General features: G+C 43.0%; 1 protein-coding gene across 1 annotated transcript in view; it reads left to right on the forward strand.

The window, feature by feature from the left end:
• The window catches only part of LOC307055537 (uncharacterized protein), a gene marked incomplete at both ends in the record, with an annotated part of 149,260 nt that extends 122,940 nt beyond the window's left edge, over positions 1 to 26,320 (forward strand). The window contains one exon of the mRNA XM_079707768.1: positions 25,936 to 26,320. Coding sequence (XP_079563894.1) covers positions 25,936 to 26,320 — 385 coding nt within the window. The remainder of the gene's footprint in view (positions 1 to 25,935) is intronic.
• Between the last annotated feature and the right edge of the window lie 292 nt (positions 26,321 to 26,612).

Consider the following 26,612-nt stretch of genomic DNA (forward strand, 5'->3'; position numbering starts at 1 on the left):
TGGAACGATTTAGAAACTCCAGAGAAAATACCTCATGGTTTTTTCTTATTATCAAGAGCAAGAATGTGTGTGTGTGTGTATTTAATGAAACTTATCTATTAAAAAACAAACACCTCCCCCCCATCTCTCTTTGTATTTTTTATTCTTCATTGCAAAAGATTTGGTGCTTTCTTGACTTTTCTCTCATTTTTATCCTAAGTTAGCCTAGAGATAAGGTAAAACTCAGTCAGCTGACAAATATTTATCGATGCCTAAAAAGTGCCAGGTGTTTGGAGGGTCAGTCAGTCATGGTTCCCAAATGGTCTCCCATCAAAGAACTTACAGTTTTGGAGGAGAGAATGCAATGATCCTACTATTGTACATTACAATACAGTGTGATAAGTCCTGGATGAAGTTCCACCTGAATTAGACTTGGAAATATGATTAGGTACCCACTGGATAGAAAAGGCAAGCAAAGGAGAGTGTTTGGTTTGTAGTTTGAAAACATCCCAAGGGAGGAATTTGATGTTTTATTGCTCACCCCATTTTTGATTCTGACTGACTTGGAGGGCTACAGTATTGTATAAACATTGAAAACAAGGTAAAGATTTTTCTAACTTCCTAAAGCCTCTAGAAACCGTCTCTGTTACAGCACTGGTGACTCCTCATCCTGGACATAATTTATAAACTGGACTTTCAACATGATGTGGCCTTTTAAAGCCATCCTTGTGAGGAGAACAGGCTGTATGTTGGTTTATCTTGACTAGGAGAAAAATAAAAAGTATGAAGGGGAAAAAATTCCCTATTAAATTTTATAATTATAATATGAAAATTCAGTTAATTTCTTTTATCATGGTGAGTCATTAAAGACTGAAGTAGGTTCTCAGCCTTTTGTTTCCAGAACCATCCCCTAGAGGCTTAGCGCTCTGTCATCCGAATGGGCTTGATTAAAGCGGGGAACCTCTATCTTCAGATTACTGCCCTCCATCATTAGCATTACGTTATCTTGCTCTTCAGACTGATTTTTAATTTTTATGCTTGCAATTATAAATGATTTACAGGGACATTCATCGCCCGACCTGTCCTGAGTCATTAAATTCACCTAGGTTGAATGGCCTGATGTGCACCTGAAATTAACCAAATCAGTGACATTATCTTGCTGGATTTTCCAGAGGCTTTCAAAATAGAGAGGAGACCCTCTCTCCCTCTCAACTTCTTGGCTTAATGAGAAAATATTTTTAATTGATAAAAGAGGTAATTAGCCAAGGCTAAGAGGTGCACACTAATTGTGCAGTATATCTTGCAGAGTTGGTTTGGCCATGGTTTCTGGAATAGGAGGGAAGATGATCCAAATATAGATCTGGCTATAGGAACATGGGGCTAATTTGAAAGAGTTTAATCTCCCTCAATCAAGTCCAGGAAAAGAACTGTTCTAACGCTTATTGGGTGTCAGAAATGGAATGCTCACAGTGGTCCTTTTTCTCCTCTCAATGTTCTGTTTTGATTGTTTTGATATAAGGTGTAGACACTTCCTCAGGCTGGCCCAGATGAAATAGAGACTGGGATCACTGAATCTAAGGAAGAAAGAACCAGGGGTAGGCTCTTCTCTGTTCTATCCTTCAGGAGCCACGTTACTGTTCTCATCCTGCTTCTTTCTTTCTTATAGCATCTGTTTACCTCAAAGCTCTCTCTTTTCTTGAATAGCATCCTCTGCTCATCTGTTTTGTGCTTGGGCCCAAATAGCTGTTCCAACTCCATTCACCAGGGCCTTTTACCTCAAGCACCCACCACTGACTTGGCAACAGTCTCTACCCTTCTTAGTTGAAATTCTCTGTAGCATATCAGTGGTTTCTTATCAGCTAATGAGTGTTCTGCCCTTGTGTGAAGAATGTCTCTTTTCCACTGTGGTGAAAAGGGCCAGAAGTTGTGGGCAGAATAAGAAGAATGGGGATAATAATATCTTTTTGGTGCATCTTTAAAACAGGTGTGATCCTTCACATTTTCCAGATGAGAAACAAAGGCTGATGGGTGTTGTTATTTGTGAGAGTTCATATAGCCAACAAGTGTCAGAAGCAGGAATTAGGGACAAGTTGGGACTGACTCCATCCCCCTGCTGACTCTGCAACACCCATGCTATTTGTTTCACAAGGTATAAGAACAGGGAAGCTCCACAGCCAGGCTGAGTGCTGGTTAATTTTGTTGGGGATCCAGTGACCACCTGTGCAGTGAAAACAACACCGTCTTGCCCCATTTTTTTTTTTTTTTTTTTACTTCTTTTTATGTCTGTTCGGGGACATTGATATAGCACATCCCACCCTCCCAAGATCTTGCTACATCTTGAGCTTTGGAAATAGCCCAAAGAAAATCTGGCTGAAGGGCCATAAAATATATTTGTAGGGCTTTGACACTGAGACCTGGTAAGAGAGGGGGTCAGAAATCAGCACTTTCCTCACTGCCAGAGGATGAAGACCCGTGCCTCCATCTACCAGCGCTGATGCTTATTAGTTGTATTACTTTGGGCAATTACTTAACCTTCTGATCCTGTTTCTTCATCTGTAAAATGAGGATGACGTAATAACAAAAATTAGATGAGGCAGCGAGTGTACCAGCAAGTACAGTCCCTCACACAGTGGCCATCCAGTGATTGTTATCCATCCCTCCCTCCCTGCCTTGTCAAGACACTGAGTCCCTTGCGTCTTAATAATTGCAGCCTTGATATTAGCAGTTGCTCTGGGTCTGAGAATCCCCTGTAGAGTTCTGCAAATCAAGGGACTTCAGCTTTTATTTGTCCAGAATCCCTTCCCTCCTTTAAGTGACAGCATCCCTTTACTTGGTGGGCAATGCCCCTTTCTTCCGTGTGGTTCTGGTGAGGCCACCAATTCAGCATCACACCAGGCCTGTGCAGACATAATACTCCTTTGCCTGGCCTCACTGATGGACCAGAGATGGGCACACGGCTGAAGGTAGACCAGTGAGATGTTGGCAGGCTGGAGCTCTCTCCCTTCTGGGTGAGTGTTAAGCTGGGATGATGTAACCTTGAGTTGTCTCAGTCATGCCTTCTACCTGCTGCAGGAGGAAGTGTCTACAGGAGCAAAGAGAAGCACAGTCAGAGAGGAAGCCCGACAGAACTAATTTCTGAGAACGTTGCTCCAGTCCTTAGTGTCCTGAGGCCACTCTTAAACCTCCCAGTTACACGAGCCGATACATTCTCCTTTTCTGTTTAAGCCTTTGAGCGGACTTTTTATCACTTGTCTCTGGAAGAACCTTGAGGAAAACAGGGACTCAGTGTCCCCTAGTCAGGTGCTTGGGTGCAGCATGGTTAAAGTCCCAGTGAAGACCTCTCCCAGCCAGAGCCATTTGGCCATGGGAGGTGCTGCCCCAAAAGATGCTGCCATGGTGCTGTTCTGTTTTCTCTTGCTCGTGCTCTGTCAGAAAGTAGGCAGAACTCGGAGGCCCACTTTCACTCTCTTACTTCCTTACTTCCCAAGCTGCTGCATCAGCACAAGTGCAGTGCACCTTACAGCCCACGTGCCGTACTCCCAGCCATGGCCCAGCACCGCCCATTAATCTCTGACTGCATACCACTTAGAAAGCATGCTCCATTTTCTATCACAAAGCGATTTAATGGGATTATAGATGCTTGCACTCACAATTTCTTCATCAGTACAAACCACCATTGATGAGAAGAAATGTGCTTACTGTTGCAGCCCTGACATAGGAAGTCATTTATCCCCATCTCTGTGTCCAAATGTTTGCTGTCTGCCACGTTTCAAATCTGCACCTATGCCTGTGGCCCCATCAGAGCCACCCCTTCCTTTTCCATAAGCCTGCCTGGCCTTCACCTGGGTATTGACTCATCTGGAATTTCTCCACGCCTCCACTAGGCCATTTCTAAACGGGCCTCACTTACAACTTCCATGTTCTTCTGAACCAAATACATGGTGTCTAATGAGGCAGTCTCCAGGGATGGGCCGTGGAGTCAAATAGACTTATGTCTGGATGTCAGTGCTGTCAATCACTCGTGATGTGACTCTGGACAAACCTGAGTTTTCTCATCTTTAAAATGGAGATGTGCTAGGGTTCCCAGGCAGGCCTGAGAGGAGGTTCAGATATAGTTGGTTTGTGACATTTGGGAACCGCTCCCTCCTCCTGGATCTATTTACATCTACTGTTTTGCATCAGGACTGGATGCCTTTTGAGTCATGTGCTGGTAAATGTTTTTAACAACCACCATATATGTACATACGTAAGTTCATCATACATTTTACTGATAAAAAAGATTCTTGGCACGCAAGTACAAATTGTAGTAAAATATACAATCCTCTTTATTATAAATTCCATAGAGCCAGTTGGTTCTCACAGAATGCTTTCATTCATCTTTGACTAGATTCTTCTATTCTTAGCTAACCTTTAGTTGCATTGACAAGTATAGTTCTGACATGAATGTTGGTTGATATTTTTGTTCATGTTAACGAGTAAGAAGTATGTTGTGAGCTAAAAGAAATAAGAGTTTTTGAATACTGGAAGAATATTTCTTCAAGTTTTGCATGACTCACACTACAGACATGATGCACTTTAAAATTTAATCTGTATTATTAACATGGTCTCAAGTCTTTAGTCTAGCCCAGGGATCAACAGATCATGGCCCTTGGGCTAAATCTGGCTTGCTACCTATTTTTGTAAATCAAGTTTATAGGAACACTGCCATGCACCTTCATTTAGGTATTGTCCATGGCTACTTCCATGATGCAAGAGTGGAGTTGAGTGGTTGTAACAGGGACCAAGAGGCCCACAAAGCCTCAAAGATCTACCACCAAGCCCTTCAGAGAAAATGTTTGCTGACCTACCTTCCCTGTCTTGACAATCAATAAAACGATAAATTAATGAAGAAATCAAAACAATAAATTTGTAGTGTTTGCTGATTTCTGTGGTGTAAATACTCCCACCATGGCCAATAAGTTCAAGGACTAACTTAACTTTACTGAAGACAGAGCTGGGAAGAGATGTGCAGCATCCCATTATATAGCATCCTCGCTATACAGAGACCGTAGATGTAAATAGCCTCAAGGGCATACATAATAGTGAAATGTAGTAAACTAATTAAGCATGTTGAGTTTTGAATATTTATTACTTTGTTTTAGTAGCAAAGGAAGAGAGCAGGCCCCTTGAAAGAGAATTCTCCCTAAGGAGCAAGTGTGAGACGCAGTCCCAGAGCCTGAGAAGCAAAGGAGAGAAGTGGGAGGGGTCTTCAGGCAGCTGTTACTTTAATCCACTCCAGTCCAATGCAGCTACTCTGGCAAAAGATGCATTTCCAGCCTGCACCAGCCTCAACCTGGGAGAAAGCCCCCAGGAGGAGTGTTTCAGTGGGATGCCCCTGGCACATTTGGAAACAGTAAGTGCTGAGCACATATGGTCAGGGCACTGAGGGCGTTTGCCACAGTCCCTTAAATGCAGGTTTTCTCCTCTGCTGCCTTCTCTCCTTATACTCAGTGGTCTCCACGTGCAATCTCATATCTTTCATGACTTTAGCACCCAGCGTTATACTAGTAATTCCCAAATTTCTATCCCCAACTACATACACCCTCGTTCTTCGGCTCCAGAACTCTATCTCCCATTGTCTACTGAGCTTCGTCACCTGGGTGTTCCACAGGCATCTTGAAGGAAACACTTCCGAAGCTAAACTCATCTCCTTATTCTTCTCGGCCCACACCAAACCAGACATTCCTTTTATAGTCTTATTCATGGTGGATGACATCACCATATTTTCATTCTCCCAAGCTAGAAATTTCAAAGTCATCTTTTTGCAATAGCCCTATGATTAGTCCTCCTGCAGTCAAATTCTCCTGCTCCAACCCATCCTACATTTAGCTGCCAGAACTGTTTTCATACAATCTGTTCACATCAGATTCCTGTAAAAATTGTCTGTTATTTGTTGTGAAAGACACATTTTGAGGTATCTGTCTTGTGCCTATTGATCCTTGTAATTTACCCCTATATACTCACGGAAATGGGCCTGTAGCAGCCATATTATCCCTAAGACTATTTCCATTCCCACCGAAACAGTTAATTTGACAAATTGCATTAGTCAGATGCTCCCAGGGATTTTGCATTGGAGCTAAAAGTTCTTGAATAAGGAAGGTGTAACTTGAGCTGAGGGTGGCAATATTTCTCTTGCCATACTGATTGAAAAGACAGAAAAGTGCTCTGCAGAGAAGGAAGGAAGAAGTTGTGATGGACATGTTTTGACTACCCAGTATCTGCTTGGGAAATCACCTTTCTTTCATTCTCAGTCCATGTGGTTCAAGAGGAGCTGGCTTTTGCCAGAGGACTCTGCTTCCCAGGCTACAGTGATTGATTCAAGGTTGGACACATGACCCAGGCTTGGCCAGTCATAGTCCTCTACTCCCTGGCTATAGTGATTGATTCAAGGTTGGACACATGACCCAGGCTTGGCCAATCAGAGTACTCTACTCCCTGGCTACAGTGATTGGTTCGGGAATGGTTCTATGACACAACACCAGGCCAATCAGTCATCCCCTGAAGTTCAGCTGGAACTGTCAGGCAAGAGGCTCTCTTTTGACTCTGGTCCTTAGCTCTATAGATAATTTAAGATAAGAGTGACCATCTTTACCTCCACTAAACTTTCTTGAAAATGAAGACGACACAGAAGAAAGTGGAGCAAGATAGAGAATGACAGAATTTCGATGATGTCCCTTGATACATGAATCTAGCAGTTCCTGAAGTTGTATTTACTCCTAGGTTTCCCACTTTCTAAAAAATTGTTAACATATACATAACAGGGACTTCCCTGGTGGTGCAGTGGTTAAGAATCCACCTGCCAATGCAGGAGACACGGGTTTGATCCCTGGTCCGGGAAGACCCCACATGCCGCGGAGAAACTAAGCCCGTGCGCCACAACTACTGAGCCTGCGCTCTAGAGCCCATGAGCCACAACTACTGAGCCTGTGTGCCACAACTTCTGAAGCCCACGTGCCTAGAGCCTGTGCTCTGCAACAAGAGAAGCCACCGCAATGAGAAGCCTGTGCACTGCAATGAAGAGTAGCCCCTGCTCGCCGCAACTAGAGAAAGCCTGAACACAACAACGAAAACCCAACGCAGCCATAAATAAATAAATGTATTTAAAAAAAACATATACATAACATAAAATTTGCCATTTAAACCACTTTTAAGTATACAGTCCTGTGGCATTAAGTGTATTTACATTGTTGTGCAGCCATCACCACCGTACATCTCCAGAACTTTTTTTTTTTTTTTTTTTTTTTGCGGTATGCAGGCCTCTCACTGCTGTGGCCTCTCCTACTGCGGAGCACAGGCTCCGGACGCGCAGGCTCAGCGGCCGTGGCTCACGGGCCCAGCTGCTCCGCGGCATGTGGGATCCTCCCAGACCGGGGCACGAACCCGTGTCCCTGCATCGGCAGGTGGACTCCCAACCACTGCGCCACCAGGGAAGCCCCTCTCCAGAACATTTTATCTTCCCAAACTGAAGCTATTAAGCAATAACTCCCTATTTTTCTTTCCCCCAGCCCCTGGAAACCACCATTCTACTTTCTGTCTCTATAAATTTGACAACTCTATGTACCTCATGTAAATGGAATCATACAATATTTTTCATTTGTGAGTAGCTTATTTGACATAGCAAAATGTCTTCAAACCAGTAAGAACCAGTTCTTTGAATAAACAAAATTAATAAACCTTTAGCTAGACTTACTATTAAAAAAAGAGGACTCAAATAAAATCAGAAATGAAAAAGGAGCTATTACAACTGATACCACAGAAGTACAAAGGACTATGACAACGAACAGTTATACATCAACAAATTAGAAAACCTAGAAGAAATGGATAAATTTTGAGAAACATACAACCTACCAAGACTGAATCATGAAGAAATAGAAATAGAAAAGCAATCTACAGATTCAATGCAATCCCTAACAAAATTCCAATGGCATTTTTCACCGAAATATTACAACAATACTAAAGTTTGTATGGAACCACAGAAGACTCTGAATAGCCAAAGCAGTCTTGAGAAAGAAGAACAATGCTAGAGGCATCATGCTTTTTTATTTCAAACCCTATTATAAAGCTATAGTAATCAAAACAGTATGATTCTGGCATAAAAACAGACACATAGATCAATGGAACAGAACAGAGCCCAGAAATAAACCCATGCATATATGGTCAGTTAATTTATGACCGAGGAGCCAAGAATATACAATGGGGAAAGGACAGTCTCTTCAATAAATATGTAAGGAAAATTGGACAGCCACATTTGAAAGCATGAAGCTGGACAGCTATCTTACACCAAACAAAAAAATCAACTCAAAATAAAGACTTGAATATAAGACTTGAAACCATAAAACTTCTAAAAGGAAACATAAGTGGTGGGACTTCCCTGGTGGCACAGTGGTTAAGAATCCACCTGCCGATGCGGGGGACATGGGTTCGAGCCCTGGTTGGGGAAGATACCACATGCCGTGGAGCAACTAAGCCCGTGTGCCACAACTACTGAGCCTGCACTCTAGAGCCTGTGTGCCACAACCACAGAAGCCTGCGCACCTAGAGCCCATGCTCCCCAACAAGAGAAGCCACCACAATGAGATGCCTGCGCACCGCAACGAAGAGTAGCCCCCATTCACCACAACTAGAGAAAGCCCTCGTGCAGCAATGAAGACCCAACACAGCCAAAAAAAAAAAAAAAAGCGTAAGTGGTAAGCTCCTTGACATAGGTCTTTGTGATGATTTTTTTAAAACCTGCCATCAAAAGTAAAAGCAACAAAAGCAAAAATAAACAAGTGGGACTACATCAAAGTGAAAAGCTTCTGCACAGCAAAGGAAACCATGAACAAAATAAAAAATCAACCTACTGAATGGGAGAAAGTATTTGCAAATCATATATCTGACAAGGGGTTAATATCCAAGATATATAAAGAACTCATACAACTCAATAGAAAAAAAAACCCACAAACAATCTGATTATAAAATGGACAGAAGATCTGAATAGACATTTTTCCAAAGAAGATATACAGATGGCCAACAGGTACATGAAAAGGTGTTCAACATTATTATCAGGGTAATGCAAATCAAAACTACAATGAGATATCACCTCACGCCTTTTAGAACAGTCATTATCAAAAAGATAAGAAATAACAAGTGTTGGTGAGGATGTGGAGAAAAGGGAACCCTTGTGCATTGTTGGTGGGAAGGTAAATTGGTTCAGCCACTGTGGAAAACAGTGTGGAGGTTCCTCAAAAAATTAAAAATAGAACTACCACATGACCCAGCAATTCTACTTCCAGGTATTTATCTGAAAACAAAAACACTAACTCAAAAAGATATGTACACCCCCATGTTCATTGCAGCACTATTTACAGTAGCCAAGATATGGAAACAACCTAAGTATCCATCAATGGATGAATAGATAAAGAAGCTGTGATATATATATATATATAATTCAGCCAGAAAAAATGAAGGAAGGGCTTCCCTGGTGGTGCAGTGGTTGAGAGTCCGCCTGCCGATGCAGGGGACACGAGTTTGTGCCCCGGTCTGGGAAGATCCCACAGGCCGCGGAGCGGCTAGGCCCGTGAGCCATGGCCGTTGAGCCTGCGCGTCCCGAGCCTGTGCTCCTCAACGGGAGAGGCCACAACAGTGAGAGGCCCGCATACCACAAAAAAAAAAAAAAAAAAATGAAGGAAATCTTGCCATTTTCGCAACATGGATGGACCTCGAGGGCATTATGCTAAGTTAAATGAGTCAGACAGAGAAATACAAATACCATACTATTTCTCCTATATGTGGAATGCAAACAAACAACAACAAAAAGCCCAAACTCCTAGATACAGTGAACAGATTGGCAGTTGCCAGAGGCAGGAGGTGGGGGGTAGGAGAAATGGGTGAAGGGGATAAAAGCTTAAAAAAAAAGATTCATCTATGTTGTAGCATGTGCCTAGACTTCTCACTTTACAGAGTAAATAAATTCCCTTTTTGGCTTGAATTACTTGGGTTATTTTTGTCACTTATGACCAAAAAAAGAGAAAGAAAAAAGACAAAAGGTAGAGGAGACTACTCTAACTTTCCAGTTCCCCAAGTCCAGCCCCTTTCTAGGCCTGACTGCAGGAAGTCCTAGAGGGCTCTAAAGATAGAGGAACAATGCTTGCGTGCTCTCTCTCTAACAAATTCATTTCTGCTAAAATGAAAGAGTTGTAACCAACACACCTCCTCATTTCCTCTAGATGGGGTAAAGGGCCTCCATCCTCAGGGCCTCCCTCCAGGTGAATCCTATTCAGAATCCTCACTGAAGCTCTCACCATTTACCAAACAATCCAGCTTTCTCATGCCTCTCTGTCTCATGCTATCCTCTGCCAAGGAAGTCCCTCTTTTCCTAAGCAGAGAACTCCTACATAGCCTTCAAAACCCTCCTCAAGTGTTACCTCCTCTCTGTAAGCTTCTCTAACTTTTTCACTCTCCCAAGCCATGGACACTTTGTATTGCAACTGTTTACAGATTTCTTAGTCCCTAGATTAAGAGCTCTAAGAGTGCATGGGTTGTTTTTGTTTCTTTATAACCTAAGACCTAGCATAGTTGCTGACAGTGACTTCTGTTGAATAAATGAACATAAAAAATTACTTGATAAGCCTCAGTCCTTGACATTCAAATAATTAATGCACTGAGGGCTTTACAAAATTATTTATCATCTAAGTAGGTTAGATATGTTCCCTGAAAGCTTGTAAAATTATTATTTTCACTATTAATAAAAATTCAGAGTGAATCCTTAGCCCAGTACAGACAGATTTAGCAAACATTTCCAAGAGTGGAAACCCAGATTAATGATTCTCGACCATATTTGGTCAGATGTGGAATAGCATTTTCCATGGCCTAACTTGTCCTTTGCAGTATGTATTCTTTTTAAGGATATACAATTCAGGTTACTTGCTAATTATGTTGGATTGTTCCTTAATCCTTATACTCCTGAGTGAACTCAAGAAATGATGGGTCATGACATCATGTAAAAATTCACCTTTCCTTGCTGTCTGGCATTCTCTCTTCCTTTTCCTGGTTCCCTGCGTCTGCCTCCTACTGATGTATTTGAAAGACATTTGAGCTGGACAGTCCAGCTAAATGATCCATTCTGTTAATATGGTACCTTTTCCATAGGTGGCTTTAGACTTAGATATTCTTGTGCTACATATAAACCTTCTCATGGTCCCCTCTGGCCTACCATATCTTCTGAAAGAATAGAGGATCTTTTGTCATTTGAAAAGTGTTATGTCTTTGATTTTATTTTACCCAATAGTCTTAAACTTCATAAGTACAGACTGTTTTCTCCAAATTTCTCTGTACATCTAACTTTTTCTGCAAAAGTAGCCTTGTTTTTAAAAAAATTTTTGGCTGTGTTGGGTCTTCGTTGCTGCGTGCGGGCTTTGTTTAGTTGCAACGAGCAGGTTCTACTCTCCATTGCAGTGTGCGGCCTCCTCATTGCGGTGGCTTCTCTTGTTGCGGAGCATGGGCTCTAGGCACGCGGGCTTCAGTAGTTGTGGCACACAGGCTTAGTTGCTCTGCGGCATGTGGGATCTTCCTGGTCCAGGGATTGAACCTGTGTCCCCTGCATTGGCAGGTGGATTCTTTTTTTTTTTAAAGTTATTTATTTATTTATTTTTATTTTTGGCTGTGTTGGGTCTTCATTTCTGTGCGAGGGCTTTCTCTAGTTGCGGCAAGCGGGGACCACTCTTCATTGTGGTGCATGGGCCTCTCACTATCGCGGCCTCTCTTGTTGTGGAGCACAGGCTCCAGACGTGCAGGCTCAGTAGTTGTGGCTCACAGGCTCCAGAGTGCAGGCTCAGTAGTTGTGGCTCATGGGCCTAGTTGCTCCACGGCATGTGGGATCTTCTCAGACCAGGGCTCGAACCCATGTCCCCTGCATTGGCAGGCAGACTCTCAACCACTGCGCCACCAGGGAAGCCCGGCAGGTGGATTCTTAACCACTGTGCCACCAGGGAAGTCCCCAAAGTAGCTTTTTTTGATTTAAGTAGTATAACCTGCTCATTTTGGACAATTTGGAAAATTCTGAAAAAGATAAGAAGAAAATGATCATTGTTAATAAGCCCACCATCCCATAATCAGAGACTGATTTTATTTAGATATTAGTATATTTGCTATTGCTAAGATATTGGCATATTTCTCTCCATTATATGATTTTTTTCAAGCAGCTTTACTGAGGTATAACTGACATAAAATAAGCTGCACATATTTAAAGTGCACAATTTGATGAGTTTTGGCATATTTGCACACTTGTGAAATCATCACTTCAATCAAGAAAAGGAACATCACCCAAAGTTCCCTGGCGCTCCCTTTGCAATCCCTCCTCCCAATCCTCTCCACCCCCCATCCCTAGGTAACCATTTATCTACTTTCTTTCACTAGATTAGTTTGCATTTTCTGGAAATGTATGTAAGTGGAATCATACAGTATGTACTTTTGTTTTGGTCTAACTTCTTTCACTCAGCATAATTACTTTGAGTTTCTTCCATGTTGTTGTGTATTCATTTCTTTTTATTGATGAGTAGTATTCTGTAGTATGAATGTACCACACTTTGTGGACTTGTGGACCAACATTTGGGCTGTTTCCAGCTATTGCAAATAAAACTGCTGTGAATATTCATGTATGGGCCTTTGTGTAGACATGCTTTTATTTCTCTTGGGTAATTACCTAAGAATGGAGTGGCTGTGTCATATGGTAGGTGTATTTTTGCCTTTTCATCAGGAAACTGGCAAAGTATTTTTCCAAGCAGCTATAACGTTTTCCATTCCCATCAGCAGTGTATGAGAACTCCAATCCATCCTCCATATTACTGTCAACACTTGATATAGTCCATCTTTTTCATTTTAGCCATTCAAGGTGGTGTGCAATGGGTATCTTATTGTGGTCTTAATTATCATTTCCCTAATGACTAATGATATTGCAAATCTTTTCTTATTCTTATGCCACTTATATGTCTTCTTTGGTGAAGTATCTATTCAGATATTTTGCACATTTAAAATTTTGTTTTGTGTCTTCTTATTATTGACTCGTAAGTGTACTTTATATATTCTAGATCCAAGTCCTTTTTTGGATAGGTTTGTCTAATATTTTCTCCCAGTCTGTTGCTTGCCTTTTCATTTTTGTAACAGTGGGTTTTCAAGTGCAAAAGTTATTAATTTTGGTGAAGTACAGTTTATTGATTTTTTTCTTGATAGCTTGTACTTTTTGTGTCCTATTTAAGAAAATCTGCTAAACTGCAAACCAGTAAGATTTTCTCCTATGTTTTCTTCTGTTATGGTTTTTAAGTTTTAGCTCTTAAGTTTTGATTTATAATTAGTTTTTAGTTAATTTTTGTATATGATGTATGGATATGGATATGATATGGATATGAGGTATGAATCCAAGTTCATTTTTTGCATATGGTTCTCCACTTCCAGCATTATGAATAATTTTATATCATCCATTAGTACATGTGCTAGGATGAACTTGGTATCTCTGCTGTGTCATTGCATAGTTGTGTCACTTTGACTTTCTAAATCTCAGTTTACTAATCTGTACAATGGGAATAATAGTGATTGGCCCTATCTCTCTGACAGGGTTGTTAAAGAGATCAACTTGAGATAAGTAATATCGTTCATAATTTTTCCTTCTCTGGAAAGTTGAAAACTTGGAAGTCAACCTGAATCCCTCCTTCATCATCATCATCACACTCAGGCACCTCTTAGGTATTTCTCAAATCTGTTGTCTCCTCACAACTCCGACTCCCACTGTCCTGGTCAGGCCAGACTCTTCCTTTCTCATCAGGCTCATTGCAGTGATCCTACCAACTGATCTGCTGCCTCCAGGCTTGCTGCCCTCAGACCCAGCCTCTCTGCTGCCTCCCGTCTGATCCATCAAACCTTGTCAGTCATGTTATCTCCTGCTGACACTGTCTCATCTGCAGGATCAAGTCCAAGCTTTAGGTCAGGCCCTCATGCTCTGGCCCTAGCTCCCCTCTAGTCCACCTGCGCACGCACGCACACACACACACGCACATGCACATGTACACACACATCCTTGCCATTGTTCACCTCCATGACTCTTGACTCTGGTTGTGAGATTTGCTCCTTCCCTGCATTTCCATTGTACTCTGGGCCACCTCCATGCCCAGAGTGTCACATTGCTTTGCCACATTGCATTGTAAGTACCATTTGCATCTCCCCCATCTAAATGTAAGCAGTTCAAGAAAAGGCACTGTTGCTTTATCCATTTTTATTTCTTGACATCCAGCATAGAGCCTGTCCCAGAGCAGAACCAAGAGTTGTTTGAAGAACTAAACATGATATTACGAAAGGGATGACTATTTTTGTAAAGAATTATAGCAGTTCAATGCAGAAATGGCTCTTGGAAATTATCCAGGTCAGCATTTCCCTATCCAGATCCAGAGCCAGTGACTATGAACACTTTGTACCTTTTTCTCTGGAATGAGGGGCAGGCAAGGGGGAAAGGGCAGGAGTTGATGTAAGGCCTTAATCTTTTGTCTTAGCGTGAATCATCCGCAAGTCCTAGATCGAGAAGTAGGAGGTGGGAGGAAAGGTTATTAAGGACAGTATCTGAAGATGAGACTAAGATCATCTTAGTGCCTCTCCACAAATTACTTGTTAAAAGGAAAAATAAACACTATAGGGCAGATGCACAAGAATATGAATGTACTTACTGTGCTTACTGAACTATACACTTTTAAAAATGGCTAAAATGGTAAATTTTGTGCTGTGTGTATTTTACCACAATTTAAAAAGTAGACAAAGGGGTAAACTATATAATAGAAAAACTAGGCAATAAATACTTTAATGAAGTGATCAAAATTAACATCACCAATAAGGACAAATGGACATCTTGTGCCTCTGGATGTGATGCCTGAAAAGCATTTATGCAGCATTCTGCATAATTCACTCAGCATAAAACAACATCAATCCAACCATGAGGAGTCATCAGACAGACCTGTATTCATCAGAAAAATATCAATGTCATAAAAGATAAAGACAGACTGATGGACTGTTCCAGATTAAAAGGTGACTGAAAAGCTATGACAACTAAGTGTAATACATGATCCTGAATTAGATCCTGCACCAGGAAAAAGAAGTTTCTTCTTTTTATTAAGTAAAGCACCTTATTAGAACAACTGGTAAAGTTGGAATATAAACTGTAGATTGCTAAGACCATTGTTAAATTTCCTGAATTTGATAACTGTACTGTGGTTATGGACGAGACTATCCTTGTTTTTAGGAAACACACACTGAAATGTTTAGGGAAAATTGGCATGATATGTACAACCTACTCTCAAATAGTTCAGAAGTAATAAACATTAATGGTAAAGCACATGTGGCAAAATGTTAAGAATGGATGACTCTGTATAAAAGACATGAGGAGTCCTATGTACTGTTCTTGCAAACTTTTCTGTAAGTTTGAAAGTGTTTCAAAACAAAAAAGTTTTTAAATTGCCTTGGGGTTGATTCAATAAATGTTGTTACATCCATACAAGGGTATATTTCACGGTCATTAAAAATATATTTATTGACATAGAAACAAATTCATAATATATAATTGATTGAAGCAAGCAAATTGCAGTATGATCTGTTTTATTCAGAACAAAACAAAAATCTCCTTTTCTGAAAAACAGTTTGAAAAGATGTATACCAAAATGTTAATTTTGGTTATCTCTGAGTTGGAATAAAGGGAAATTAAAATTTTTTTATTTTTGTTTATCTATATTTTCTATTTTTTCTACAATGTGCATGCATTAATTATGTAATAAAATTATTTAAAAATCGTGAAGAAACAAGTGACAAAGAAGACTTAAAGCCACCCAAGTGCGTGGACTGATTGGGAACCCTCTGAGCTGGGTACCTGCATTCTTTAGTAGCCTCTTTCTGTGGCAGAAGCTCCAAGTCCTTTCAGCTTCCAAAATCACACTGTGGTGAATTAAAGAAAAAGAAAAAACTCCTTATCTTCCATCCGCTGTCTTCTCCAACTTGGCTTTCTCTAGATGGAAAGCTCTCAGAGAGTTGTTGCTGGTGTATTTGGTATTCTAAACTGTTCTCCACGTGTTTTAAGTGTTTTCTGCTCCCTGGTCAATTTAAAAATAGGTTTTTAACTGCTGCTCCTCACAGGCTCCTGGACTTTTCCATAACTAATTGGAAGATGTTGGATTTTAAGGACCTCATGGAATGAATAAGCACCTTCCTTAACTTCCGTTCTCCCTTTTTCTCAGCAGGCCCAGGAAAGATCGCCACATTCCTAGCGAGGAATTTCAGGCGAGGGCCTGAAAGATCTAACAGTCACTTTTCAAAGATGCTTTCTTTGAGCTCTCTCACTCAGAGCGCAACTACAACAAAGACAAAAAGCACAGCAGTTGTGATATCATTAATGTGTCCCTCTAACCCACTCTCTCAGGGCCATCACTCATGGTTGACTCTACTTCTGGATGTCCAAAAACATCAGATCATCATCTACCACATTTACCCTTTAAGATGGTGTTTTCCTGTGAATTGAGCATCATGTCATGGTCTTCTTATTTTTATTCAAAATGTTTTAATGAATTTGTTTCACATCCTTCATTTCTGGGTCTTGAGTTCTTCATCAGACCCTTTAATATTCAGTCTCTGAGCACGAATTTAAAGATTTTTGCTTGTTATATATTGTGCCTCTTGAGATATGTTGGACTTTCTTGTCATCTTGACACTGATTTACCAGAATGAACTTCCTGGGAGAACAGTGTTATGAAGAAATTGTTCCACTCTGACAGCAGATGATTTTCATTTGTTTTGCTGAGTTTAGAGACCCAGTGTGGGCACTTTGAAAATTGCAGTAGCGATGATCTGCAGGCAGCTGGGTCTGGGCATTTTCCTAATGTGACCTATTGCCAGCTCATAATATTAGCTTCTTATGTTTGGAGATAGGCAACCGAGTTTATATATAGATTTCACTTTTTAAAAAAATATTGCCAAGTGGCAAGTAAACATAGCATGTGGTAAAGCCTTGTTTATTTATTCAATCTCGTATCTTACTCAACTTTAGTTCTTAGAAATCTTTCTTATTACTTATGATATCATTTGTCCTATAAAATAAAGCCAAAAATGCTTAAAAGCAACATGAAACTAACCAAAGGAAAAATTCAGCATTCTTCGGGTCATGGTTGTTCAAAATGTGAAGTGGTCAGAAAATATTTCTTCCTATTTTTTTTTTTTTTTTTTTTTGCGGTACACGGGCCTCTCACTGTTGTGGCCTCTCCTGTTGCGGAGCACAGGCTCCGGACGCGCAGCCTCAGCGGCCATGGCTCACGGGCCCAGCCGCTCCGTGGCATGTGGGATCTTCCTGCACCAGGGCACGAACCCGTGTCCCCTGCATCAGCAGGCAGACTCTCAACCACTGCGCCACCAGGGAAGCCCCTATTTCTTCCTATTTTTATCTTAACTACCTCCAATCCCTTTCAGGAGCAAAACAGCTTAAAAGTTTGCAAATAAATTCATTTGTCTATGTAGTCATTTCCCTTGGGTTTGGAATAATCTTCCTTAACTACGTGAAAAACCTAGACCTAAGGTTATGCTCAGAGAGAAAGTGAGACAAGACCACAGGTATGGCCATGCCAAGTGATAGGTAACTGAGGATGCAGAGGTACCAGTTAGGAAACTACTGAGCACTGGGTTTGGTGGCAGTAGTGGGATGAAAGCTCGTGGCTCCAGAGGTGTTTAAGGAGGGGCTCAGAGGACTGATACCTGTGCCTTTACTGGCTGACTGGCTTGGAATCTAGATAGGGAGATACTGACTTGGATGATTTCCAAGAGCCATTTCTGCACTGAACTGCTATAATTCTTTTTTTTGCGATACGCGGGCCTCTCACTGTTGTGGCCTCTCCCATTGTGGAGCACAGGCTCCGGACGCGCAGGCTCAGTGGCCATGGCTCACGGGGCCAGCCACTCCGCGGCATGTGGGATCTTCCCAGACCGGGGCACAAACCCACGTCCCCTGCATCGTCAGGCAGACTCTCAACCACTGCGCCACCAGGGAAGCCCAAACTGCTATAATTCTTTACAAAATAGTCATCCCTTTCCTAGTATCATGTTTAGTTCTTCAAACAACTCTTGGTTCTGCCCTGGGCCAGGCTCTATGCTGGATGTCAAGAAATAAAAATGGATAAAGCAACAGTGCCTTTTCTTGAGCTGCTTACATTTAGGTGGGGGAGACACAAATGGTACTTACAATAGGTAACTGAAGTAGAAATCAACCTGGAGAGTGTGGTGTTACAGTGAGGAACCCATTTCATCATGGCCTCAAAGACTAGAAGGATGGTGGAGGCCCCTGTTTTTGCTATAGGTACTGTTACTGTCAAACACTGACCTTTGTGAGAGGTGGAAGCCAGTCAGCCAGGAAAGGCCCAGGTATCAGTCCTTTGAGCCCCTCCTTAAACACCTCTGGAGCCACGAGCTTTCATCCCACTACTGCCACCAAATCCAGTTCTTAGTAGTTTCCTAACTGGTACCTCTGCATCCACTCTTGCCTTCACCAGTCCATTCCCTACAGGGCTAATCTTGAAATGCAAACATGATCATGACTCTCTCTCCTCTTTAAACCTCCACAGCAGCTTCCCATTCTGTTAGGCTAAAATCCAATTTGTACAGGACTGGGTCCAGTCTTTCTATCCTGTCTCATCCACTACCATTCTCCCCTCCTGTTCTGTGGTCCAGCCACAGGGCCTCACTGGCCTCCCTTCAGTTCCTCAGAAGCTCTATCCTCCCACCTGCCTCCATCTGGGTCAGGCTCCTTTGTTATAGCATCTCACACAACCATGTCCATCTCCTGCAGAGCACTTCCCCTCAGTGTGTATTGATGTATTCCTCATGGTCTCTCTTTGATTAAGTATAAGCTCTGCCAAGGAAGAGAATCCATCACTGCTGTATCACCGGCACCAAACCCAGTGATTGGTTAAGTCAGTAACACTTAAGGTGAGGTCTAGGTTGATTTACCATTTTCTGTTGGGAAGGATTAGCGCCACAGATTGGTATGATTGCATCATTGCCACAAAGGGACCAAACAACTTCCATTGTACCTCTTGAGTAAATTCCTGTCTGTTGTGACAATGCGGCAATCATTAAATTCTGTAATAATTTACTATGCAAATTACATTGGCTCAAACTTACTCTGGCTCAACTGCTGCACCCGTCCTCTCTCCCCTTCAAAGCATCTCTCAGCTCTTCCTGGAAGTTCCTAAAGTGTAACAGTTGCCACGCCTCATCCATCCTGTCCTTTCCCTCTTGCTCTACTCACCTGATTCTCATGTCCCAGTGGACATGTTCTCGAAACCACTTGAAGGAACAACAGAGTGGCCTTGTCAGTAGTCCCCCTGTGAGATCACCATATCCACACCCCGGTTGGCTACCAGGGTTTTGACACAAGGGGTCTTCCCCAAATAAAGGAAATGTTTGGCCCAAAGACAAATGTAAGTTTCTACCGCTAGAGACCAAAACTGTTCAAAAAGCTTAAAAAACAAAAATAACAACAAAAATCTTTAAGTTGCCCTAATAAGCCAAGACGTATGAGATATGCATTGCCTTATTTAATTGTCACAAAAATCCTATCATGTCTGTGCTACTGTCTTCATTTTAGAGATGAGAAAAACTGAGGCTCTAGGATGTTTAGTGACTCACTGAAGTCCAACAGCATCAGGGCCATGATTCAAACCCAGGTCCAATGACTTTAGCTCTTAACCAGTATTTTATTTTATTTTTTTTTTTTTTTTTTTTTTTTTTTTTTTTTTTTTTTTTTGCGGTACGCGGGCCTCTCACCGCTGTGGCCTCTCCCATTGCGGAGCACAGGCTCCGGACGCGCAGGCTCAGCGGCCATGGCTCACGGGCCCAGCCGCCCCGCAGCATGTGGGATCTTCCCGGACCGGGGCACGAACCCGTGTCCCCTGCATCGGCAGGCGGACTCTCAACCACTGCGCCACCAGGGAAGCCCTTAACCAGTATTTTATACTGCAGGCCAAGGTCAATGGAAATGGCTGACATGGGGACTTGCATACAATTAATTTCAATTAGCTCTTGTAGACCAAAATCATTCTGTAAAGGCAATATCCAGAGAGGCTTGACTGAAGATAAATTGTTTATATAAAGATACACAGAGTATATTCCTAAGTGTTAGTTTCATCATCTTAATCTTTTAACTTTATACATGCTCACACTTAAGGCATTTTTTTCCCCAGGTCTGTATTTCTAAATGTTTATGTATTTCTCCTTGTAACCACATAACCTCCTAACACCACACAGGCAGGGGCCTCCTCTGCAGACTCTCAAGGCCTGAGTTTCCCTTCAGCTGCTCATGTGATGCTCCTTGGGGACTCAGCACAGTCATGGGGTCATGCTGCCCAGCTTGTGCTTATTCTTAGTTTCAGGTAGTGTGGGGATGGATTTCCTGCCAGAATCCTGCCTTGGCATGCCATGCAACTGACCACAAGCCATGGCCCATCGTACGCTATTTATAGCAAGTGACAAAAATAGCCTCACCCCTCTGAAAGGTGTATTTGTGCCATATGCCCCCTGGCCTCCTACCATCTGACAGGCACTTCTCTCCAGACCTCAGGATGCAACAGGACTGTCTCCTCACACTGACCCAGAGGCACCATGTCCCTCTTGTGTGCACGCCTCCTGCTCCAGAGGCAGCCGGGGTGGGGAGGCACCAAGGCAGGGCCTCAGCCCTGGAGTCAAGGCAGAACATAGTAACAGACCCAAGGAAGGAGCTTGGGGAGTGGGAGTAAGATAAGACCAAACCCAGTTGTTGGAGTTGGGTGCAAAATCAGGGTGAGATCATGAACACAGCAGATCTGATTGTGAGTTGTGAATGCCCCAGAGACCCACTGATCTCCAAGCCTGGGCTGGGCCTGAATTTGGGGATGGAGAGGTTAATGGAAAGGGCTGGAGTGACCGGCAGAGTGTGGACAGACCCTGCCCCTCTCTAGCCGCATGCAGGTGAGCAACTTACTTCATCTCTCTGGGCTGTTTCCTTATCTGAGCGGGTAGACCTAGAGGAACAACTCCCATGCTAGGTGTGTGCATCAGAATCACCTGGGACCTTGTTAAAATCAGGGTGCCTGGGGCCCTCCTTGTACATTGATTCAGAAGGTCTGGGAGGATCCTGGGGGCCTGGACATTTTGCAGGTTCCCCAGGAGGTTCTGATCGGCACACCAGTGTTGGAGAGCCCCTGTACGAAGTGAGCCCCAAGGGGTCTTCCAGCTCAAACGTCCCTTTATGCTAAAGTTTACTAAACCAGGTGGAAGAAAGCATGGAAGATAGGCATTCACCTCACTTAATTATTAGGCAGCATTAGAATCAGACACTTTATCAGTCACTTGTTGCATCCTAAGAAATATCAGTTGGGAGCTTATTCAAAGCCAGCTTTTTGTGTGTTAGGCTGAAACTCTGGGCTTGATTTCACCCTCTTCTCTTTTTTTAAATTTTTTTTTAATTTTTTTTATTAGTTTCTGCTTTATAACAAAGTGAATCAGTCATACATATACATCTGTTCCCACATCCCTTTAGGCCATCCCTCCCTGTCCCCCGGTTTAATTACAAGGGGTGACAAACCGGGGACCAGAAAGACAAATCCAGGCAGGCCACCCATGAGTTTTACTTAGTCCGCCCAGTGTTAAACAAACAAAATTCAACTGAGTAAATTTGAAGATCGAATTGGCTTTATTCATCCCATCTAGTTAAAGAGAAGGGTGCTCTGCGGAGTTGTACAAAGTGAAAGGTTTTTATAGGTGAAAGGAGGGTGGGTCAGGAAGGTATTAGCAGGAGAAAAGAAAGGACTGTTTCAGGCCAGACTGTCTTCTTTGGGGGGAGGGGAATGGCAGGGGTCTTTATCAGGCAGATAACCTTGTTCCCATAGAGTGACTGTTTCAGATTGACTGTTTCAAAGGTCGCATTTCTAGGAGGGATTGAAACTGCAATTAAGTCTTGGTTTGCTGTCTGAGGGGCAAATGACTCCATTTGGGGCTTGAGCTTTCTTTTTCTTGCCAGTATTTTTTTAAAAGTCTGAATTTGTGAGGGGTCAGACTGGGCATTTGCTTTCCAGCTCACCCTGGACCTGCCACCCCAAGTGTGTTACACCAGTGGCTTCAGCTCTTCGCCCTCCCTGCCTAGACCCTGACGTCAGATCTGAGCTCAACTCCTGTGTCTAGCCCGAACCTCTTTCTGAACATTAGCCCCATAGATCCAGATGCCTCTTGATAGATAATCCAGTTTGTGTACTTAACAGAAGGCCTCGCGTGTAGTACAGGGCTAAATAAATCTTAGCTAGGGGTGTTATTATCCCTGCTGTGCACCTCTTCTTAGGGTCTCACAGGCACCTCAGCTCAACCTGTTCAAAGCAGCACTCATCACTTTCCTCACCTTCACCCCAAGCCTCTTCTCCCTGTTTCCTCTTTCCACAAATGATCTCATCATTAAGTCATCTAAACTGGGAGTGGCCCCGGGCTCTTTTGTCTCCTTCATTCTGATTCATCATCACAGCTTATGAAAAATCTCTCTTGATTCCATCTAGTTTTCTCCATCTCTGCTGTCACCATTCAGTGCCAGACACCATCATTTTTGCCAGAACTATGTAGTTACCTAATTATTCTCCTGCACACATTATTGTTTCCATCTAACCCATTGTTCAGTTCGAAGCCACAGTTTTTTTTGTGTTTTTTTTGCGGTACGCGGGCCTCTCACTGTCGTGGCCTCTTCCGTTGCGGAGCACAGGCTCCAGATGCGCAGGCTCAGTGGCCATGGCTCACGGGCCCAGCCGCTCCGCAGCATGTGGGATCCTCCCGGACTGGGGCACGAAACCGTGTCCCCTACATCGGCAGGCGGACTCGCAACCACTGCGCCACCAGGGAAACCCCGAAGCCAGTTTTGTTAGGGGAACCACTGACTGAAACTGCCTGTCCTGGCCAGGCACTATAGTAACCACTTGCATGAGTTATCTTACAACAGGAGGTCAACAACTACCACCAAATGGAAGAATTTGGGAAAGGTCAAAAGGAGAGAGGAGAGTCCAGTCCATATGTCCTGCCAAGCTCCCAGAATCCTGCTCGCTGGAATCCATCTTGGCTGAGTGATATGCGCGCCACCAGGAAGCACCCTGAGTCAGAGTGCTTTGCCAGAGACAGCCTGGAAACTAACCCCATCACCATAGAACCTGAGACTGCAGGCCACGTGGCAGAGCAGTTCTCCTGGGTTCCCTTGTACTACTGCTTTCCACCTTGGGGGCCCCTTTCCAATAAAGTATCTTGCTTTGTCAGCATGTGTGTCTCCTCAGATAGTTCATTTCCAAGTGTTAGACAAGAGACCACTCTTGGGGCCTGGAAGGGGTCCCCTTTCCTGCAACAGTTTTACTAAATAAATTTGATCTTGCCTCTCCCCTGCCTGCAGTGGCTTCCCAGGGCCCCAGGATAAAACCCAAATTCCTTACCAAGGCCCTTCCCAGTCTGGCTCCTGCTTCCTCCCCAGCCTCCCCCAGCAGTCTACATTCCAACCATCTGGGATTTGTGTTGTCTCTTGGATTGTCACAGGGAAGAGCTAAATCAGACTCCACCCTGGATCTGTTTCTTTGACTTTAACCTTTGCTTTTTAAAAAAAATTTATTTATTTATTTATTTATTTATTTATTGGCTGCATTGGGTCTTTGTTGCTGTGCACGGGCTTTCTCTGGTTGTGGCGAGCGGGGACTAATCTTCGTTGCAGTGCACAGGCTTCTCATTGTGGTGGCTTCTCTTGTTGTGGAGCACAGGCTCTAGGCACACGGTCTCTAGGCGCATGGGCTTCAGTAATTGTGGCTCCAGTCTCTAGAGTGCAGGCTCGGTAGTTGTGGCACACCGGCTTAGTTGCTCCGCGGCATGTGGGATCTTCCCGGGCCAGGGCTCGAACCCGTGTCCCCTGCATTGGCAGGCGGATTCTTAACTACTGCGCCTCCAGAGAAGTCCAAGAAAATGTAATTCTTTTTTTTTTTTTTGCGGTATGCGGGCCTCTCACTGTTGTGGTCTCTCCCGTTGCGGAGCACAGGCTCCGGACGCGCAGGCTCAGCGGCCATGGCTCATGGGCCCAGCCGCTCTGCGGCATGTGGGATCTTCCTGGACCGGGGCACGAACCCGCGTCTCCTGCATCAGCAGGCGGACTCTCAACCACTGCGCCACCAGGGAAGCCCGAAAATGTAATTCTTAAAGTCACAGGAACACTTAAAGAAAATGCAGTTCCTTCACTGGACTAAAATGTAGATTTTGGCTTTACCTAGTAAGCCAGAATGAAGGAGAAAATGTGAACTTTGTCTGTAGAGAGCCTGAGGTTTGGGCCTAGACCACCACTTACTGCATGCATGCCTTTGGAAAATTTATTCAGCCTCCCTGCTTTACTTTCTTTCTTGTAAAATGGGGAAAATGAGACCTACCTTGCAGGATGGCTTTGAAGACTGAATACAAAATGTAAAGGACCCAGCACAGCCCTGGTGACCAGGTGCTCATCGATGGCATTGTTTAAAAGTCCTCCTGCATTTTAATTATTTAAAGGTCTCGCGGCCTGGCTCAGAGTTACAGGGAGCTCAGGACATACTGTACTCCCGGTGGGAAGAGGCACTATGTCTTTACTGTCAGTGCCTTAAGAGAATGAGGAAAAGCTGGCAGAGCACTAGGAAAGCAGTTGCAACAAAGAAGCATGGGAAATGAAGATGGGAGAATTTGGTTCTCACTGGATCTTGGAGTCATACTGAAGAGCAGGGATTTCTTTTCCTGTTCCCTTTTCCTTCTCACTTGCTCAGGAGGGAGGCTTCTCAGGGAGAGCAGCCAGAGACAGGATCCCAACGGGCAGAAGAAGGAGCCTTGCTTCTCCAGTCTGCTTCTCTCTCCAGTGGTTTAATGAAATTCATATTCAGACATTTAAAAAAAATAACACGTTGGTTTTTTAATTTCAAAGGCAAATCATGTTCATTCTGGAAAATTCATAGAGGCAAAAATAAGAAAAAAATTATCCAAAATTCTACTGCTAGATAACTACTGAAACCATTTGGGAGGCTATCCTTTCAAAGTTTTTTCTAAGCAATAAGGACATAAACGAGTATATTCTTATAATAACAAATGAGATCGAATGGTACACACTGTTCCGTAATGTGATCTTTTTCACTGGACAGATTTCCATGTCAGTAAATGAATGTATCTAATGTCATGATGGGTGACATCAGTGGATGCTCAGGTAGCCAGCCACAGGCACCCATGGTGCCCTCCCTGGACGGAGACTTGTAGCTTGTTTCTGTGAACCCTGATTCAGTGAGCAGCTTTGTAGTCGAACTTAATACAACCCACAATTGTTTCCTTATAGTGAATTCTCACATTCAGTCTTAATTTTCTCAAAAAAGAAAAAGAAGACAATAAGACAATGTGATTAAAAATTTTAAATCACAAGGAGGCCTCTTTGGAGAGGAGGGAAGAAACTGTAACTCAGCATGATGCTTCTTATTTCCGATTCTGCTCAACCTCCACAGTTATCTCAAGCACAGCCTTATTTCTCATCAACAAACTTCAGAAACAAGACAAAGTCCTTGTCCTTAAAGAGATTACAATCTAGTAGATATAAGAGACACAGTAATTCTCTTTCATTTACACAAAAGTACCTGATTTTTTACCATGAGAAGCGAGGACAAGATGGATGCAATAATAATAATAGCCAATGTTCAATGAGAACTTACCATAGCTGTGAACTGTTAGTATATTAAATGTTATACAATGTATACACAATGTATATGCAATTATATAACAAATGTTACACAATGTTATACAATGTATAACAACTGTTAATATATTACATGTATACAATATGTACAATGTTATATACAGATTAAGCACTGTGATGTAACTTTCCAGGTATTGCGGCCTGAAAACGGGCTTGCTGATGTCCCCCATGGTGGGGTTCATAGTGACCAATCAGTGCACCTTCCACTCACTGGTCGGCTTTCCTCAGATCCCAGTGGCTGTGTTCGTCATGGAGAAAGTTGGTCATTCCAGTGTGCATTACCGCCTTGCTCTGTTTCCCCCCAAGCCCACCAAGGAGCCACCTTCCGTCGATCTCCGGCACCTCAGTGATGGCTTTTTCTTTGGCCACCCCAAGCTGGCGCAGTTTGCCGCTTTGGCCTGTACCACTGGGTCTTCAGTCCATGTCTTTGAGAATCCAGCCATCAGCAAGCCGGTGGGCCTTCCTGAAGACTTCCGGCGGGGCCTCCTGTGGCTGATGAGCCCGGCTCCAGTGTGAAGCTTTGTATGGGAATCGCGCCTGCCAGAAAATAAAGTGTAGATGATCCTCTAAACAATTTCTTTTTTTAAAAATTTACGTATAGTTGATTTACAATGTTGTGTTAGTTTTAGGTGTACAGCAAAGTGATTCAGTTATACATATGCATATTTTTTCAGATTATTTTCCATTTAGGTTAGTACAAGATATTGAATATAATTCCTGGTGCCATACAGTAAATCCTTGTCGCTTATCTATTTTACGTACAGTAGTTTGTATCTGTTAATCCTATACTCCTAATTTACCTCTCCCT

This window comes from Hyperoodon ampullatus, assembly GCF_949752795.1.
Source record: "Hyperoodon ampullatus genome assembly, chromosome: 7".
NCBI lineage: Eukaryota > Metazoa > Chordata > Mammalia > Artiodactyla > Ziphiidae > Hyperoodon > Hyperoodon ampullatus.